The 19,483-nt window shown below is 47.7% G+C and overlaps 1 protein-coding gene across 6 annotated transcripts in view; it reads right to left on the bottom strand.

Moving 5' to 3' along the window:
• TTC7B (tetratricopeptide repeat domain 7B) overlaps window positions 1–19,483 on the bottom strand; it is a 225,336-nt gene that overhangs the window by 192,660 nt on the left and 13,193 nt on the right. For 5 of the 6 annotated variants that reach the window (XM_074365147.1, XM_074365148.1, XM_074365151.1 and 2 more), the window contains exons 2-3: window positions 12,440–12,594; window positions 9,011–9,179 (exon numbers count right to left, since the gene is read on the bottom strand). In XM_074365147.1, coding sequence (XP_074221248.1) covers window positions 9,011–9,179; window positions 12,440–12,594 — 324 coding nt within the window. Of the gene's footprint in view, window positions 1–9,010; window positions 9,180–12,439; window positions 12,595–19,483 lie in introns of those variants that run through there. The other variant, XM_074365152.1, reaches the window with a different exon arrangement.

The following is a 19,483-nucleotide window of genomic DNA, read 5'->3' as shown; positions in this document are numbered from 1 at the left end:
ATATCTAGAATATATTAAGAACTATTACAACTCAGTAATAAAAAGACAAACTATCCAATTTTAAAATGGGCACAAGCTTTTCCAAAAAGGATACACAAATGGCCAATAAGCACATGAACAGTTGTTCAACATCATTCGTCATTAGGGAAACAAATTAAGAACCACAGTGAGATACCACTTCACACATACTAGGATGTCTGTAATCAAAAGAAAAGATAATAAAGTGTTAACAAGGATGTGGAGAAACTGTAACCTTTCAGAGTAGTATAGCCACTCTGGAAAACAGTTTGCAGTTCCTCAAAACGTTAAACATGGAGTTATCAGATGACCCACTGATTGCACTCCTAAGAATATGCCCAAGAGAAATGAAAACACTCCACTCCAAATGTTGTACACAAATGTTCATAGCAGCACTATTGGTAACAGCCAATGGAACAACCTCATGTCCATCAACTGATGCACAGATTAACAAAATGTGCAAAATGTGGTACCTTCATGCAATGGAATATTATTCAGCCATAAAAAGGAATGATATGTGCTGCAACACGTGAGAACCCTGAAAACAGTATACCAAGTGGAAGAAGCCAGACACCAAACCTCACATATTGTGACATACCACCTACCTAAAATGTTTAGAATAGGCAAGTGTACAGAGAAAAAGCAGACTACTGGCCAACTAGGGCTGGGGTTGGGGGAGGGGGGTGGGTAATCAGACAATGGGAAGTGACTGTTAATAAGTACTTGTTTTTTAGAGGGGTGCTGGAAATGTTCTAAAGTTGACTGTGGTAATGGTTGCACAACTCTGAACGTATTAAAAACCACTGGATTGTACACTATTTTACGGGAGTAAATTATATCTCAGTAAAGTTGTTTTTCAAAAAGCTATCGAGCATCTTTGTAATATGAAAACCTGAAGCAATAGATGTTCCACAGGCAACTGTTTCAAAAATATCCATAGGGCACAGGGCTGTGTAAATCCTTAAAAGCTGTCCAAAGATATTTAATGACTTGGAAAAATAATTGTCCACACACACACATATATACATGTAGTGAAAAAAGTAAAATAGTACATATAGAAAAATCCTTACTGTGTATAAAAATATATATCTTTATATATACTTTTATATAGTTAAAAGAAATATAGATAGATACAGATTTTTTCTATGTATCTATATATATTTTTAAAATATGTCTTTAAAAGTTGTTGACTAACTCAAGTGGCAGTAGGGTGACTGATTTTACTTTCTGCTGTATCTTTTTCTTTATTTTCCAGATAGCCTATACTCATAAAACTGCAGAATAAATGTTCACTTTCCGATCAGAGGTCAGAATGAGAGGCGGCTGGTCCCACACACTGCAGGCAGGAAAGCACACAGTTACATGGTTTTGCAGGACAGTCCAGAAATACTTGTCTTTTGACCCAGAATCTCCACTTCTGGAAACCTCTCCTAGGGAAATCATTAATTTAGAACAAGCACAAAGACCAGGCTGAGAGAACGTTCATCACAGCCTTACATGTAAGAGTGAAAAGCTGAAAACGACCTACATGTCCAAAAATAGAGGCTTTTTAGTTAAATATATTATAGCTTATCCATACAACGAAACACTGTACAGCTGCTGAAATGCTGCAGAAATATAGCTGTTGTCACGGAAAGTGTTAGCAGGTCACAAAGCAGTATATATGATATAAACTCACTTTTCTAAAAAAAATCACACACTTGATAATAAGTGTGTGATAAGGTGATCTGGAAGGTAACACACTATAATGTTAATGGAATTTGGCTCTGGGTGGATGGGGCGATGGTTATTTTTATGTTCTTTTGACTGGTCTGTATTTCTGGTTTTTATATAATGCACAATGTATTTTGTCCGTATTAAGAAGAACAAAGTAAAATTATTCAGGAAGAGGCAAGGGGTCAGCCGAGGACAGCGAGAAGCATTACCGGCTACCGAAGCAAAGGAGCATGCTAGAAGGTGGGGAGGGCTGGGACCATCCCAGCCACCGCTGTTCCCAACCTCAGGAGTACCTGAGCTCGGACTACATTAATCCCCCACCTGCTGACCTCGGATTTCTATTTCTCAAAGCATTTCCCATTTTTGTCTTATTTATTCTTCTTGGTACTCTTGTCAGAGTATTTTTATCTCCACTTTGCAGACAAGAAAAGTGAGACTTACTAAATTACTTAAGAATCACAGAATAAAATCAGGGGTTAGCAGGTAATCCTCCATGAGAATTTCATCGACCACATGTCCGCTCCGAAGGCGAGGTTACGCTCCAAAGGAAAGGCAGCGCAATAAAGCAAATACAGCATGGCGACCTCAGGCCTTGATTTGAATCCCTCCTCACCTCTGAAATTCAAGCTTTCACCCTCTCTGCAGGGAAAGATAATCCCCACAGTACAGGCTTGTTCTTGGGAGGAAGTGCAACCAGTAACCCTGCAAGCATCATGCCTGCCTCCCTCGAGGAGGGCTGACTCAGTACTAATCCAACAGGAGCTGCCCACCTCACGGTGCGGCCGCTAGAAAGACTTCCAGATAGCAGCGGGGGTGGGGGGTACCCCTGACTAAGGCTATATGCTTCCTCCGTGGTCTCAACATGTGACAGCCTGTTGGGAGTATGACAACACCCAAGTCATAACCACCCACCATCTGAAGAATTTCCAAGTCAATGTGTTTCATTTTTCGATACCACCCAGCTGCCCAGGACTGAGCAAAGTGTGGTGGAGAAACCCTCGAGCGACACCTGACGAAAGCCCCTCAACAATTAACCGTGTCCCTTGTGCTGACGGATCTGAATTCTGCCCTGGGAGGAGGCCCATGGAAGACAGTGAGCAATTCCCAGGGGCCACTTTCCCAAACATTCTGTCAGTGAATGTTTTAAGTCTTCGTCTTCTGGCCTAACGGCTGATCATGCCAAGCTGAGGTCAATGGGTCTGAGAAGACACTGGTTTTCAAGCTGGGGAGAGCAAGGCTGAGAGCCAAACCTTTTTGGAGATGGGTTCTGTATTTGAAGACTATCGCTTAGAAGCTTCGGAGGAACAGGCAGCACTTGTAAAAGCCTCCCCTGAGAGCACCCTAGCCCCTCGGCACTGCCCACCCTAGAAGCAGGCATCTTCGTTCCCTCTCAACACTGCGCCCGGAGGTGGGACACTTACAGCACACAGCAGGCAGTCCAATGAAAGCCACGGGGCCAATGTCACACGAGGAAGGATGTAACCTCTGCAAGGGGAGGCCGTTACATAAGTCAGTTACCACTTCCCCACGGTTGCTCTCATCACAACTGCACTTCTGCCGAGCATGAGAGGCCCACAAGAAGGCCTTAAGAGAAGGGGAGGACTTAAGGGATCAGCCCTGGCCTCTGGCCAAAAAGGAAGGTCCGGTCAGAAGAGACAAGCCCCTTCCCTGGAGCCCTCCAGAGATGCGTTCTCCTCCTCTGCTGGCTCCTCTCCTATCAGCCAATGTACTAAGCAAGTTCCTTATGAAGACACCTGCCTGAGGACTGTGTGAATTACTCCTGCCTCTTAAAGGAACACCACTTGAATCAACAGACCCATCCCAATGTGAACAGCCTTTCGTGATAAAACCGTTAAGGTAGGTCCAACTCTAAAGACCTCCAGCCTTCAGGCCAGCCCGGGGCAAGACTGGAGAAGTGCGCAGTGAAGTCTGTCTCTGGCCCCGCCCTGAAGCAGTCCCTTTAGGGTACCTGCTCCACCTGCCCCTGGCTGCTGGGGACTCCCCATCCTCCACACCATCAACAACTTTCCTCCCAAAGCAGCACTCCAGGCCTCAAATCGCTGCTGAATCTCCCACCTCTTGAATGTCAAACTCTCTGACAGACAAAGCAGACAGGGCTTTGTGTATCTCTCCCCCTCCCCATAACTGGGCATTACTGGGGGCTTCTGGAGAGACCTACCCATTTGGGGTCAAACCCAAGGGATACCTAAAAATAAAAACAGCTGACCTTTGTTGATCTGCCAGGCACTGTGCTAAGTGCTCTTACACATGTTCGCTCACTCAACAACCTCTCTAATGCAGATGGTATTATTATCTCCATTTTACAGATGAAAAGATGGAGCCCCAGTGAGGTGAAAGTACTCTGCACAAGATCCTAGAGCTAGTAAGTGACAGAGCTAGAGACCAAACCTGGGCAGCCTGGCTCCAAACCCCACACTCTGAACCAAGGTGTCAGAAGAGGAGTTTCAAACCCAGGAACAAAGGAGGAATAAAGAAAATGGAGGGGGCTCCATGCAGCTCCCCAACACTGTGACGCCTTCTCCACCTGGGCACAGGTGTCACGCAGCTTGACAGGGAAGCTTCCTACCAAGAAACGTCCCCCCATCCTGGCCCTGCCTACAGTTGATTGTGTGATGTCGGGCAAGTCCCTTACCCATTCTGGCACGTATGACAGATGGTTGCGAAGGCCCCGTCTATATTTTGGAATCAGTCTTTTTCTGCTTTGGTACCATGCCACCTGGAAAGGAAGTTTAATACCACACCGTTGCTTCCAGGTTCATAATTTCCCTCCTCTTGGGCACCAATCCCAAGCCTCAGGTCCTACGTGTCCCCTTTCATTCACCCGAGTGCAGCCTACTTCTCTCTCCCTGCACCCTCCAACAGGTCCCACCTGGTTCAGAGACCAAGCTCTGATGGACATGTCCAAAAGAGGCTTATATGTCCCCCCAATCTCTTCCTTTTCCCAAGTGCCTGGTGGCTATGGTCCTGTAGCAGCTTCTCACCAATGGATGTCAGCAGAGCTGATGTGTGTTCATTCTGCTCACCTTAGATACCTCTCTCTTCTTTCCTTTCCATGAGCTGCAACATGCCAGCCAGCCAGCTTCATTCATCAATCACACAGATGAGGACTGCGCCCTAGCGGATGGGGGAGGAACAGCATCCTCGGAGAACACAGCTGCCCCCAGCCTTGACCAGCTGGACTATCACAGGACCAACACAGGTCTTCCCTCATATTGGAGCCAATGCCTTCGTGGTCCCTTTACTGCAACAGGTACATACCAAGGCTATTTATAAAGGCCATCCCTAGGAAGGCAAGGCACTTACAACTCCCACTGCCCTAGCTGCAGAAAGCTACCCAATGTCCAGTAGATTTAAGTCCCAAAATAGGCACTGGCCATGTGTTCACTGTTCCCAAGCTTCCCCACTTGGGAAAAGGACGTCTGTGGACACTCAGTGTCCTGGAGATGTCACTTGATATCTCAATCTGTACCCAGAGCAAAGATCTCTACTCACTTCATAAACCCAATTCTACCAGAAGCTAAAGGATTTCTCAGTTTTTCTATTCTCATTCTCTGTTTCTCTACTTAGGTTTAAGAGATAGGAGGAGGAGCTGGGGGGATGGAGGGGAATTGAGATCCACTTAGAGGCTCCTTGATGATGGAAATGAACTGAAACGTATAACCTTTGGGAAAGAGATCCATGTTGGGCTCTGTTAGAGTGTGAAGTTGGCACGCTGTTACAGGTATTCATCATAATTGGCAGGGAGTGAGTCTTCATTACCAACATACACTCAGTATGTTATCTAAAGGCAGAGAAAATGCATCTGACCATGAGAGGCTGGGAGCAGAGTCACCCCGAATCACCTGAATTACACGATGGGCATCTTGGTAGATATCTGAGCAGGGGAAATTCTATAAATTTTAATCAATAATTGAGCATCAATCATGATGCTCTGTGCTAGGACACTGTGCTAAGTTCTGAGGATGGCAGACAGACAAAACAAAGAGTTCTTCCTGGAGTGGAACTCACAGACTGGCAGGGTGTCTGATTACAGTACAACTAATTCTAATATGACTTTCACGCAATTCTAACCTACTGCGTATGAGAATTTCAAATATGATGGACTCTGAGCGGGTGAGTCCCAGAGGGCTTCAGGGAAGACAGGACATGTGAGCTTGAGCGCCAGAACTTACAGGAAGGAACTTGGGCAAGTCAAGAGTTAAGGGGGAGGAACAAGTGAGATGGGGCTGAGAGGAGGGGTGTGCATACAAGTCTAGGGTGTTCTCTAGTGGCCTGAGTGTCTTCTACCCGCAGAAACCTTACCTGGCCTGAGTGCATCTGAAGCACAGACCAACAGAGCAGAGTGATTCAGAACGAGGGCTTTGGAGCCGAACACTCTTCAGACTGAGTCCCCCTTCTGTCAGTCAATAGGGGTCTGGAGGTTTAAAAGACAATAAAACCCTAACGTGGTGTTGGCCCACAGGAGGTTCTCATAACTGAATGATGTTGGCTTCTGATTCCCAGCAACCCGAGGCTAACACTGCCCGGCTGGGGAAAGTGCTCCCGGCCACGGCCGGAGTGCAGATGTGGGGGTTCACTGACCTTAGGCTCCGGCTGAGAGCCCTGGTCAAGTCAGACCTCAGGGGACCACGGAAAAGTTGAGGTGACATGTGAAAGCGTGTAGGTCAGTTCCATGGCCTACAGCAGCCTGCAGGTGGCACAGGGAGGGGAGGGGGCTGGTGGGGGTCCAGCCAAGGGGCACCTGCACTCGGCCCCAGCTGGGTCTTGCTCTGGGGGACTGAGGGGACAGCTCTTCCCTTCTTTCCACAGAAGATGGAAAGCCAAATTTGTAACTGGATGGTCCCAATTTGGAAATGTTAGCAGCCTTGGCAACACTGAGCCAGCTTTCTACACCTGCCTTGGGTGCCCACAGGCTAGTGGCTCACAGCTTCTGGCTCAGGAGTTCTCTGTGCACGAACATCCATCACATCCTTGTCGCAACCTCCCCTTAAAAATCCTCAAGGACCTGGATGAGGCAAGAAACACCAAGAAAAGTCCTGCACAGTCAGGACCAGGAGCCTCTTGAGCTCCTTAGAGAACTGGCCTGTGTGTGGGCATCTCCATGAATTAGAGGGGGGATTTCTGTTATTATAAGTCACTTCTTGTGGTCCCCCCACCCCACTTATCCTGTAAGCTAACGTGGACGTCATGTTCACTCTGTGCCAGACACTGTGGTAAGCATTTCACATATACCACCTCATGGAATCCTCATGACGTGCAACGAGAGCCTGACAGGTGGAGAAACTGAGGTACAGAGACGTTAAAAACTTGCACAAGGTCACAGAGCCAGCACGTGACAGAGTAGGAGTTGGACCCAGGCGGGTGGTTCCGGGTTGGTGCCCATAACCATCAGTCTACACTGCCTCTCGCCTGGCTCTCAGGGCCTGGGTCCTCCCAGGCTGTAGGCCACTTCCTCCAGGCAGAAATGACCTGTCCTACTCTCTGGATGTGTGTGACTCCCTGTGCCTACAGAAGTCAGAAACTAACCAGGACTGGGTCTCCCATGAGCCAGCCAGCATGTCCCAGGAGCCACGTGCCTCAGCCCGGTGGCTGGGCTCACTGCTAATCAGCCAGATACTACCCAGGGCAGGACTCAGGGCTCCTGTCCTCCTGGCCACCTTTGCATGGCAGTCACGAGACCAAGCTGGCGGGTGCCACCTGCAGACAGTCTGTCCCACCAGGCTGTCTCAGAGCCCAAATCAAGACCTGAGCTCGTGGTGCTAAGCAGGCCTTAGAGCCGTCCCCGCCCCCCAACAGGCAAACTAACTCGGCTACAGTCCACACGCCCCAAGTTGATCAGATGACTGGAATTGCCAGGTGAAGTCTTGCTCTTTTTGCAGAAAATAACACACACACACACGCACACACACACACGTACAGCTCCCATAGGCCTAGGGCACGTGAGGTGCTGAGTGAACACAAGAGAGAGAAGAAGGCAGCCATCTGGCCCAGACCCCAACACACCCCCAGGCCCGGCACTCTCAGAATCCGAGACAGCCTCAAAGGACTGTGCCCATTAAACTGCCAGGTGCCCTGCCAAGAGTCACAGCATCTTTTCCTAGCTCACAGGGACACTGAAAAGATTAATTAGAAGAACCTGGCAGTACTCAAGTGCAATTCCCCAGGGAACGGAGTGAATACGCCACCCCTGTCACAAAGTTCCTAGGCCTGCCTCCTGCTGGGTCTTTGTTCAGCATTGCACAGGACAACCAAGGCAGACGGCTGGCTGCACACAAGTGGGCAGCTCACTGCTGTCCCAGAGGATCAGCCCGCCCGGGGCCCAGGGTCTGTGCGGCCACAGTCAGCCACTGCGAGCGGTTTGGGTAGTGGGTGGCACGAAGGAAAGGAGCTGCTTCAGATGGTCTCCTTCTTACCCAGGACTTTATGAGTCCAGTACAAAGTGTCCCTTCTCCTCCAGGAAGCCTTCCTGGCCCTGCTGGCCTACGGTGAGCTTTCCTGCATCTGAAAAGCTGTAACGCATGCCTGGCTTTTCCCATTTGCTATTTTGTTTGAGGCCAGCATTTTAAAATATCATTTAGTAAGTGCTTTACATACATTATGTAACTTAATCCTCACAACTCTTATGAAGTGGATGTGATTACACCCATTTCACAGATGAGGAAATGGCAACTTGGAAAGGTCAAATAATGTATGTGTCCTGCCTTTCTGTCATTTTTTATTCCCATGGGACTGCACTCCCTCACATTAGATTATAAATTCCTCTGTGGCGACCAGGGCAATATTTACCTCTTCTATCCCCTGAGTCCCAGGGCACCCAGGTGGGCACTGTGTGACTGGCTGTCACAGTGACCACTCAGCCTTAAGTAACCCAGAGGTGGCATTAATGAAGAAAAAAGTCATCAGCCACGTGGCCAACTGGCCATATGATAAGAATTCCTATATATGCTGTGAAGCATCTTAATTACCAAGGAAGGTCCCTGCTTAAGCTGCACATTAACCACAGGGAAACTTTACTGAAATGTTTTTCTTTCAGAGACAAGTGAGGAGCTGCAGCCCTAAGGAAACACTGTGTCACTGGGCTTAAAACTATCCAGTGTATGTGGTGGGGCCGACCCCAGCAGTCTCACTGGGAGCTGCCCGAGCTAACCGTCAGCCGAGGGCACAGGGGTCAAACCGTGGGCTCCAGGGAGGCTCTGCGGCTCCAAACAGTGTGACCCAGGGCAAGTCCCCCAGAGAGAGAAGACGCGGACCTCACCTTTGGTGGCGTAGGCATCCGCAGCCATCCGCAACCTGTAAGGGGGGACACCTGTCAGTGGCCAGTCCTCGAGGCCCACCCGGGAGTAAATGTTGAGAGCTTCTTCATAGTCTCCTTCCACATAATGCAACTTGGCCATGATCAGATTGGACTCTTGTAGGAATTCTGACTAGAAGGAAAAGGAGAGAGAAAAACATTTTCCTGTGATATTCTGTGTGGTGCTCCTGCGGGGCCCTGCGGCTCTCCGCCCCACAATGTGCACACAGGTGTTCTTGGCGGTATTGTTCACAATGGCTCCAAAGTGGAACCAGCCCACGTGACCATCAACCAATGAGAAAGGTTAGCAAAATGTGGTCCAGCCCTACCACGGAATCTTACTCAGCCACGACCAGGAATGAAGTACTGACGGCCCCTGTGACAACACAGGTGAACTGCAAAAACATTATGCAAGTGAAAAAGCCAGTCACACAGGCTGCATATTGTGTGTTTCCATCTGTGTGAAACAGCCAGATTGGTCAAGTCTACTGAGGCAGAAAACAGCCTGGAGCGGCCTCGGGCTGGGAGGATGGCGGAACAGGAGGTGACTGACTACTAATGGTTACAGGTTTATTTCCAGGGTGATGAAAATGTTAGAAAATAGAGGTAACAGTGGCACAACTCTGTGAATATACTAAAAACCACTGGATTGTGAAGTGGATGAATTATATGGCATGTGAATTGTATTTCAATAAAGCTGCTGTAAAACAGGCTCCCCTCAGGCCTTGGGCTGGGCTGGGCCAAGAATGGAAGGCGTGTGTTATGGACAAAACCCATGAGCACCGGTCTCAGGAAAGGAGGCCCCCCAGACATCCTGGTGGGTCGCAAAGCACTGGGGGTGCACCAGACTGTAACCCAAATGACCCGAGGAGAGAGGCTTTCTAAACTGGTGCAAAAAACAGGACTTGCTTTCTTTCCAGGGACGGACTCTTCTCACTGAGCCATTCCAGCTTGTTTCGGTGCTGACCCCAGGCCCCCTCCCAGAGGCTGCAAGTTCTAACAGTCCTTCCTCTCCGTCAGGCAGTCCACACCCACTGGCCTCATCCTCTGCCCTCCTCCCACCCCAACTCATCAGCCAGCAAAGAGAAGGTGGCCCAGCCTTCCAAATAAGGAAACATTTATCATCCTCTCCCGGGCCTTCTCCTTGGATCCCTGGCTACACGAGGCCGGATTTTTGAGCCCACAGAAGCCTACCATGAAGCTGTACTCTTTTGTAATCTCTGGCTGAGCTGAGTGGGCAACATATAAGTGACCGGCCAGAGCAGGGTGAAGCTACTGTTTCACCAAGGGAGTCGGCTTCCAGGCTTTCCCTGAAAGGGAGCAGGGACAAGAGGCAGCACTGGAGAGGATGGCAGAATGGGCACAGAGACCAAAGGGAGCAAAAAAGTTTTAAGAGTGGTCCAAGGGAGTGGCACTGATGCAAGACATCAGAATTATATTTGGAAACAGAGAAAGAAATCAAAGCAGACTAAGAAAAGAGAAAAAGAGCTGTGAAAAGAAGCATCCACCACAGGGGCTCCCCACCAGGGTGGGGGCCAGGGCAGGCTTGGGTGTATAGAAAAGGCTTCACCTAGGAGATCCCACTGTGTCCTCCTTGTGTCCCCAGAACTGAGGACCATTGGCTGAGAAGCAAACTGAAGGGGGAGAGGGAGGGGAGTGTTTACTGGGTACAGGGCTTCAGTCTGGGATGATGAAAAGGTTCTGGAGATGGATGTGCTGATACAAATGCAAATACACTTAAAACCACTGAACCGTATACTAAAAAATGGTTATAATGGTAAATTTTATATTTATATTTTACAAGAAAAAAGTTTTAAAAATCAAACCTGAAAAAAAAAATTAGTTAAAAAAAAAAAACAGTAAACTTGAAGGCGCAGATGGAAAAGACACAGCAGCCTGAAGAAAATCCCAAGTGTCAAGCACAGCATGGGTGCCCTGGGAGAGCCCTGCCGGGTGAGTCCAATCCGCAGCCCTGAGCAGGGGAGGGAACAGCTTGGCCAAGGCCACTGGGCTGCAGGGGACGGCGGAACAGCCCAGCCTTGTGCCCAGCTACCCTGCCCCTCACAAGTGCAATTTTCTTGACTTGAATCTGAAGCCAGGTCTCCTGTCCTAGTCCAGGCTCTTTCTGCCGCCACCCTGCTAGCTTGCTCTGGCCTCTCCAGCCTCAGTTCACTTGCGTTTTCTGGGCACCTACGTGTGCCTGGGGCTTTCACTAGCTCCCAGCCAGAAGACACTGGAACCTGAGGTCAACAGGAGAGGAAGCATCATATCAGCCAGTGTGAGGGGGCGGCCTGGCCAAGCAAGAGCTATACGACTTTGGAGAATTCTTGATAAGGCAGAGGAAGCCAAAAAATGGCAACAGGAGAAAAACTGTCTAGGTAGAGAACCAATAAAATAGCGGGGAAGAAAAATTGGCATGTATCTAGCTCTATTCAGCTGTGAAAGGATGTCTACACCTGAGACTCAGAACAACCTTGAGCTCAGTACGCTTACAGATGAGCAGGAAGGAAAAAGTAAGTCAGAGCTTTAGAAGTTCACTGAAGACTGCCTTTCCCCAACAGAAACACAGCCTAGACTGAACAAGGACCCTAGAGAGGCTGACGGGGTGGCGGGATGCAGTCAGCTGTCTTAATGAGATCTGCCTCGGGACAGCAGTAAGAGCCTGACTTCAGGGCAGGGAAGTGTCCAGAGCCCAGCAGGTGACCTAGCAGCGGGCGGGGGGCCGGGCAGAGGCCTGAAGGCGAGATGAAAGGGGATTCCAAAGAAGCCAGAAAGGAAAGACATGGGAGAGGGAAGCTGAGTACAAACAGAGATCAGAACACAGGGCAGATGACAGAAGGGCGGCGTGCGGGGCTTCCTGTGTCCTGAGGGTCACAGCTCAGGCAGAGGGAAGTCCCTGCCCTGGTTCCTCCCACACCCAGGCGCCAGGCCTGCCGCCGCCAGTATGAACCCCCACGTGGCTCTGGGCCAGAGCAGCCGGGGACATTCACAAGCTGCACATTTTAGGCAGGATATTGTGCAGTGACACTCCTGATTCATTTCTTTCTTTCCAGTGGGACAAAGTGTCAGGTTGAGTTCTGGGCCACATATAACAGCTCTATTCTAAGCACCTGGGGAAGATTAGTGCCATGTTTCAGGATAATGTGCCATTGGAGACTCATCAGAGAGGCCCTATTGGTCTGGAAGCCCCACAAAGAGGTCAGCCAGCCAAGGGCTGACACAGTGACCGCACAGGGAGCCGGCCTGCTTCTAGGAAGACGAGCCCCAGAAGCGTGCGGGTGTGTTCCGACCATCGCCCAGTTCATCCCAGGCATCCTTTCATCCATATGCTTCCTGGAGGAGGTGGAGCCAGCATCTCCCCAGTGTCCCCCTCATCCCAGAGACCCACGGTACCTTGAGGTTCCCTCGGTCCAGGGCAGCGGTCAGATGCTTGCGAACCTCGGTAAGCTGGGGCCTGGGGCCTCGGGGACTGGCCCCCTGCCGCAGAGGGTGTTCCTTCAGGTACTGCTCCAGCTTTGACTCCCCGAGCAGGAGTTCAGCCATGTCATCTGAAAAGAACACAATGAGAAGCTAAATGGGGGCGAGGAATGGTCTATGTGCTGGGAACCGCCCCCCCCGCCAAGGACCTTAGGACGGCAAGTAGGCACCATCTGACAGTGAACTCTGCTCATTAGTAAAGAATGTTCCAGAGTGTGTATGCAAAAGCTCAGGTATTTAGTCATTCCTCTGAACTAGAAAGATGGACACACATTAACTTGGAGAGATCTCAAGTTCAGTAGAAAACACCAAGTTGTCTTATGATTTATTGAGTATGATCTTTACAAAACCCAATACTCTGTATTTTCCAAGAGTGATGCAGTGAAATCTTCTAGCTCTTTTGTGCTTGTACATGGACATGAGCTGGTGAAACATCTTGTGTAGTCAGATTCTTAAAACAAGTTTATGTCAAAATGAACTGATTGCATGCAGTCTGTTTCTACCTAAAAATCAAAGCTATACACACGTGATAACTGGGAATGTTTGTATGAAGGTTTTACTCCTAAGGGTACATTACTTATAACTTTGTTAACGTCTGTGTTGGCTTGTTAATTAGAATAAAAACCTCACTCCATGAAGACCTACTGCATAGCACAGGCAACAATACTCAGTATATTGTAATAACCTGTACAGGAAAAGAATTTGAAAAAGAATAGATATAGATATACATGTAGATATGTATAACTGAATAATTTTGCTTTACACCTGAAACACTGTAAATCAACTATAGTTCAATTAAAAAAAAAAAATTCCAAGAGCAAGTAGCTCTTTGGAATCCATACATCCAGGTAGTTCTGAATAAACCCAGAATGATTCATACCCCAGCCTGAACATGGTCCATTTTTTTTCTGTGATGGGATAGAACATAACTGTATTAAAATATAAAAGCAGTGTTTAAAGGTCTGGAAGGATATAACTCAAACTCATGGCACCGGGGTGTGGGGAGGACCTCAATGGGGCTGAGTAGAAAAACGGACTTTGGCTTTATCTGTAACAGCCTGGCCCTAGAAAGGAGAATAGGCTTGCCCATTATTTGTGCAATCTAAAATTAACTTTAAAAACAAAAATCAAAGAGGAGCCACTGAGATTTTGAAAACCAGGTCCCCTGAAGGCTGAGAGCTGTAACGAGAGCCTTTCCAAGTCCTCTGGTCAGTGACTCAAAGCTGCCGAATCTAGTTCTCAGCAGCCCCTCTATCCGTGCACTGGAAAGCCAAAAATAATCCTTTAGAGATGAGACCAAAGTTCCTGGGAGGAGCCAAGCAACACCAAAACAGGGCTGAGTTCAGTTGCTGGACACAAGAATTCTCTAGTGGTCCACAAAGAGAAAGCAATCGCCTACAAGATGCGGAGGATGTCAGGCCGGCCCCACGGCCGCGTGGAGACCATGAGGCCATGTCTGCACAAGAGCCCAGGGACACAGAGGGAAGCCCAGGTGAATGGGCCCAGCACAAACCCTGGTCAGGCACGAAAGCCACGGGCAGCTTCCCCCCAGAAGCATGAGCCCTTCTTAAGAAAGAAATGTAGCTAATAGTCCTGAAGTCCAGGACTCAGGGATGACCACGTGTAGGCGGAGGTCTGATGGTGAGAATCAGAGCAACTACATGTAAAATACGAAAGGCCTTCGAGAAGTACAGAACAGAACATGGGTGTTACAAACCAAAAGTGATGCAAAAACAGTAATACGTCAAAAACTGGGGGCAGCTTCAGGGGCCACATCCTCATCTTTCAAAACCCTGTACTATATGTTTAAAGGAAACAGTGACTGGATAAAGAAGTTGTGGTATATTTATGTAATGGAATACTCTTCTGCCATAAAAAAGAATAAAATAATGCCATTTGCAGCAATGTGGATGGACCTAGAGATCGTCATTCTAAGTTAAGTAAGCCAGAAAGAGAAAGAAAAATACCATATATCACTCATATGTGGAATCTAAAAAAAAAAAGGGACACTATGAACTCATCTACAAAACAGAAACAGACTCGCAGACTTAGTAAATAATCTTAAGGTTACTGCGGAAAGGGGGTGGGAAGGGATAAATTTGGGAGTTTGAGATTTTAAAATGTTAGCTACTATATACAAAAATAGATTTTTTTAAATAAGTGTCTTTTGTATAGCACAGGGAACTATGTTCAATATCTTGTAATAACCTTTAATGAAAAAAACATGAAAACAAATACATGTATGTATGTGCATGACTGGGACATTCTGCTGTACACCAGAGAGTGACACATTGTAATTGATTATACTTCAGTTTAAAAAAATTCATTTGTAAAGAAAACAAACAAACAAAAAAATAACATGACTCCAATCTTTTTAAAACTTTATTGGACTCTTTAGGAAATGATGTCACATGGTGAAGCATGTATTAGGAGCTCAACAACTCCTTCAGATTCAGTTCCTTCTTTCCATGAATACTTATCAACACTTTATTTTCTAAATACAGCATTGCTGCATAGAAATATATGCAAGCCACACGTTACTTTAAAAGTTTTAGTAGCTATATTAAAAGACAAAAAAAGAAACAGGTGAAGTTAATTGTTCATTTTAATAATATATTTTACTTAACTCAATATATCCAAAATATTATCAGTTTAACAAGTAATTAGTACTTTCAATTGTACTTAAAAATTACACTTATCTTACTGAGATATCTTACATTCTTTTTCATATTAAGTTTTTCTAAATCCAGTGTACCTTACACTTGCAGCCCACCTCATTTCGAACCTGCCACATTTCAAGGGGTCAACAGCTACACAAGGCTAGTGGTTACTATATTGGACAGGAGGATAACGGGTGTTTATAAAAGTATGTCCATGTCTCTTTGTATCTGTCTGTGTCCCTAGGAAGATGTCTAAAATGTATCACTGGAGTAAATGACAGGAATTTCTGAATGACAGCATTTGGGATAATTTTTAAATTCTCATCTTTGTAGTTTGAATTATTTATATTGAGCAGAATAATTTTATATTACTTTTAGAAAAATTTCTTTACAAATTGGAATTCTTCTTTAAAACTGGAAGTATACATATATATACTTTCAGTTTATATATATATATCATGTATGTATGTGTGTATATATATATATCATGATATTAATAGTGGTTATTTCTGAGTGGTAAGACTACCAGTATACACAGAATTTCTTTTCTGTATACTTTAAGTTTCAAAAAATAACATAAAGTAAAACAGGATTCAGAGTCCTAGATTTAAATCTCAGCTTGTCACTCTGTGACTCTGGCCCTAGGATTTAACCTCAGCATTTTGGGGGGCAATTCTAAGAAAGGCCCTCTGTACACCCGAGCTGAGGGTTCCTCACCCATTGTTGCACATTATTCTGCATTATCCCAAATTATCCCACATCATTCCCTGCCCCTCCAGCTCACCTCTCTGTTGCTGACCCTCTGACCCTGCATCTGAGCAGAATCCCCAGGCCAGAGAGCAGAAAGGACAAGCAGCAGGACAGGAGGAGCCTTGGTCTCCAACACTCAGGAGCTGCCATCAAGCCCTGGATGCTGCTTATGATCAGTTATTATATGAGAAACATTAACTTCAACCTCGTTCTGCTTAAGCCGTTGTTATTCTGACCTTTGTTATGGCGGCCACACTGGAATCCTAAGCAGACCTCCCAAACACAAAAACAGGCTTTAAGCTGAGAACCACTGGGAAAACTTACCAACACCCATCCCCGAGTTCACCGCTTTCTAAACAGCCCTCTGCAGACCCAGCTGAGAGCTTTGGTGGAGCCCCTAGACACTCCACCTCTCCTCTTTCATGGGTTTTTACTTCCTAGGCTTGCAAAAATGTTCATGTAAACAAAGGACTGCATGGTTAAAGCAGAGTGTAAAAACCACTCCTGTGATGCTCTGTGGAACTCACGTCCTTTGTGTTAACTGGTCTCCTGACACTGGGGCCACGCACCAGTCTTGATGCAAGAAGTGAGGAGAACCCGGCACTGTAGAGCAGCTGGGAGGGCCCTGGCAAAGGCTGAGTTGAGAGGAAGAGCCTCTCCTCAGAATCAGGAGACACCGCCCCTTTTCTCGTGGAGGCTGGAGTCCTTCAGGACTGTTCAGCACGGTGCGGGATCTAACAAAGATGCCGGCAGCCCTTGCTGGCTGGAGGAGGTGGATACAAAGCCTTCACCAAGAGTGTCACAGGTATATGTTTGCCAGGAGGAAAATATAGGGAAGGGCATTCTGGGCAGAAGGAACAGAATATGCAAAGGCACGACACAGCACAACAGTTGTTTGGGGCACTTCAAGTAGTTTGTTAGAGCTGAAACATGAGACGAAGAGGGAGAGGGGTAGTCGAGGGAGTATCCTGCCAGGTAGGAAGGATCAACACCTCAGTTCTGAAGGAGCTGCACACTCTGAGCAAAGAGCTTACAGTCTAATTTGAAATTTAGCATGGTAGCTACGAAATCATTTTAGCAATTTTAAAATTTCCAGCCTCCAATCAATCTCCCAAGCAAATTATGTTTTCTTGGCTTCCCTTCAAAAAAGATGACTTCCCTGCTACACAGTCTCCCAATGAGGAGGGCAGAGATCGTGAAAATATCAACCAGCTCATGCCAGACGAATGATACAGTCCTAATGATGGAAGGGGCCCAACGGGCACTGGCTGCACTGGTCCAGGACCTCACAGCTTCCCAATCAGAATCCACTGTCAACAAAATAAACAGATGTCACCTACCCAGCAGTTTTTGTCCAACTGTGGTGTCCCACTACATGCTAGGACAGTGAGGCACAAGGAAAAAAGGCACCTTGGGGCATACAAGAAAATTAATTCCAGCTGGATTAAAAGAATTAAATATAAAGAGGATCAGAATGTTAAAAATAGACTTTCACTTCCAGCCAAGATGGACCAACTTTACCCTCCCATCTGAAATCAGGCAACAGAGGAAAGCGATCTCTGAGACCAGGGTGGCAAACGAGGTGCACCCTACGATTGCCTGGAGGGTTTTCCAGCCACAACACAGGAACAGGGAAAGCGGACATCAGAATCTTGCCCCATAAAAGACTTCAATCTGAGTATCTCTTCCTCCACTTGCCTACTCCCACTCCCGGGCACAGGGCAGAGCACACGGATGCCACAGCTGAGGGAGGGCAGCAGGACTGCAAAGTGGGGCCAGACGTGGACTTTCCAGAATGGGGAAGCCCGGTGGTACAATGCGAGGGAAGAGCTTTGGCCTCAGGCAGCCCTGGGCTTGAACCCCTGCCTCTCAGCTTGCTAGCTGTGTGGTACTGGGCAAGTTCCTTAACCCCTCTGAGTCTTGGTTTCCCCACCCGGCTACTGTGAGGACTAGAGACGACACATGTAATGCATATGGTGTCAGGCAGGTGCTGAATACATGTTAGTTACTGTTGCTGTTATTTTCATTCCTTCAGGACTTACTATTTCCCAGAGTGGTTATGTTGGATGTGGTGGGGCCAGAGAGCTCTCTGAGACACAGTCGCTGTGCTCGAGAGGCCTGCAGTCTAGCTGAAGTATACGGATGCTGTGCACCATCCATCACTAGCCAAGCCATACGGAGCTCTTACCAAACGCCAAGCAGCGTGCCAGGCAGTTCACATCATCCCGTGAGTCCTCCAAACAGGACACTGAGACAATTATTATCTCCACCTCACAGACAGGGAACCAGGCACCACAGGTGGAGCAACACGCCAAAGGCCACAGAGTCCATCTGTCCTGGAGCTGGGATTAGAACACAGGCCACTCCCTGCCCTGACTCCCCAGCAGGCCAGGCACAAACCATGTGAACGACATTTTGAGAGAAGGGGATCGGCTTCCTTCCCAACCCTGGCCAAGCCGCTTAACCCCTCCACTGCAAGGGCAGGACAGGCAGTTTCTAAGTCCCTGTCCTGCACCACCAGCTGGGATTCTCCGGTGACTGAAGTGAGGGGGCGCTCAGGGGTGCCTGGGGCTGGTCTCACCTTTCCCACGGGCATTTTGTGGGGGTTAAGTGAAGTGGCAGAAACCAGCTCCCCAGTGACTTAAATAGATAGAAAGCCTAGAACCAAACAGAGAGCACTCCTGAGGACCCTCATGGGAAGAGCGAGGGAAATTAGCCCCCCGCAGGGGACTCTGGTCCCCGTTCCCTCTCCACAGACAATCCCATAAGCCTCGCGGCCAGTGTGGCTCTGCCCAGGGGGCCTTGGCCTCCCTGATGCCCCCAGGGAAGGAGTAGCTATACCCTTTGCCTCTTAAGTGACTGTCCCTTCCTCACAGCCTTCTCCCTTGTGGAATGAACAGCTGGAACTGAAATTTGATCAGATGGGGAAGAAAAAACTTAAGATTTCTACTCTGTTCCAGGGAGTACTTGATACCAATACAAAAAATCTCAACCACTCGGTTTATATGTCAATAGAGAAGCATTAGGTCTATTCAACCCATTCCTGCCGTGGCTCTGATCCAAGAGGAAAAAACAAACCCCTATTGAAGTAGGAACTGGTTCTTCAGTGTCCCCTTTGTTACCAGCAGAGACAGCCAGGTTCTCCATTTCCCAGTCTCCATACAACCTCAGTGAATTTCATCCCTGCGTCTGTTTGGCTTCTTGTAAATCACAGGTACCTTAACAGTTGCAGTCCTTGTGCTTCTCCGGCCTCCCAAGGAGTGTTCACAGAAAGACAGAGGCTATCGGATAGCACTGGGAGGAGTATAGCCCAATACGAGTGTCTACAGAGTGCAACGTAGCAACACCTACAAAACAAGGTATGCACCCGTGCCACGTGACCCAGAAATTCCAGTTCCCCTTCGTCCGCAGACACACGCACTCTTGAGAACAAAGGTGCACATATAGGGATGTTTACTGCACGCAGCCCTACTGGTAACGGCAAAGGATAGAAACAATGCAGGGGACCTGCTGAACCGATGAACCCCAGGCAAGGAGACAGAGTGTGTCC

The sequence above is a fragment of the Camelus bactrianus genome, chromosome 6, assembly GCF_048773025.1.
Source record: "Camelus bactrianus isolate YW-2024 breed Bactrian camel chromosome 6, ASM4877302v1, whole genome shotgun sequence".
NCBI classification, from domain to species: Eukaryota; Metazoa; Chordata; class Mammalia; order Artiodactyla; family Camelidae; genus Camelus; species Camelus bactrianus.
Note: the sequence above shows the minus strand (reverse complement) of the source record. Positions and strands in the feature narration are given on the sequence as shown.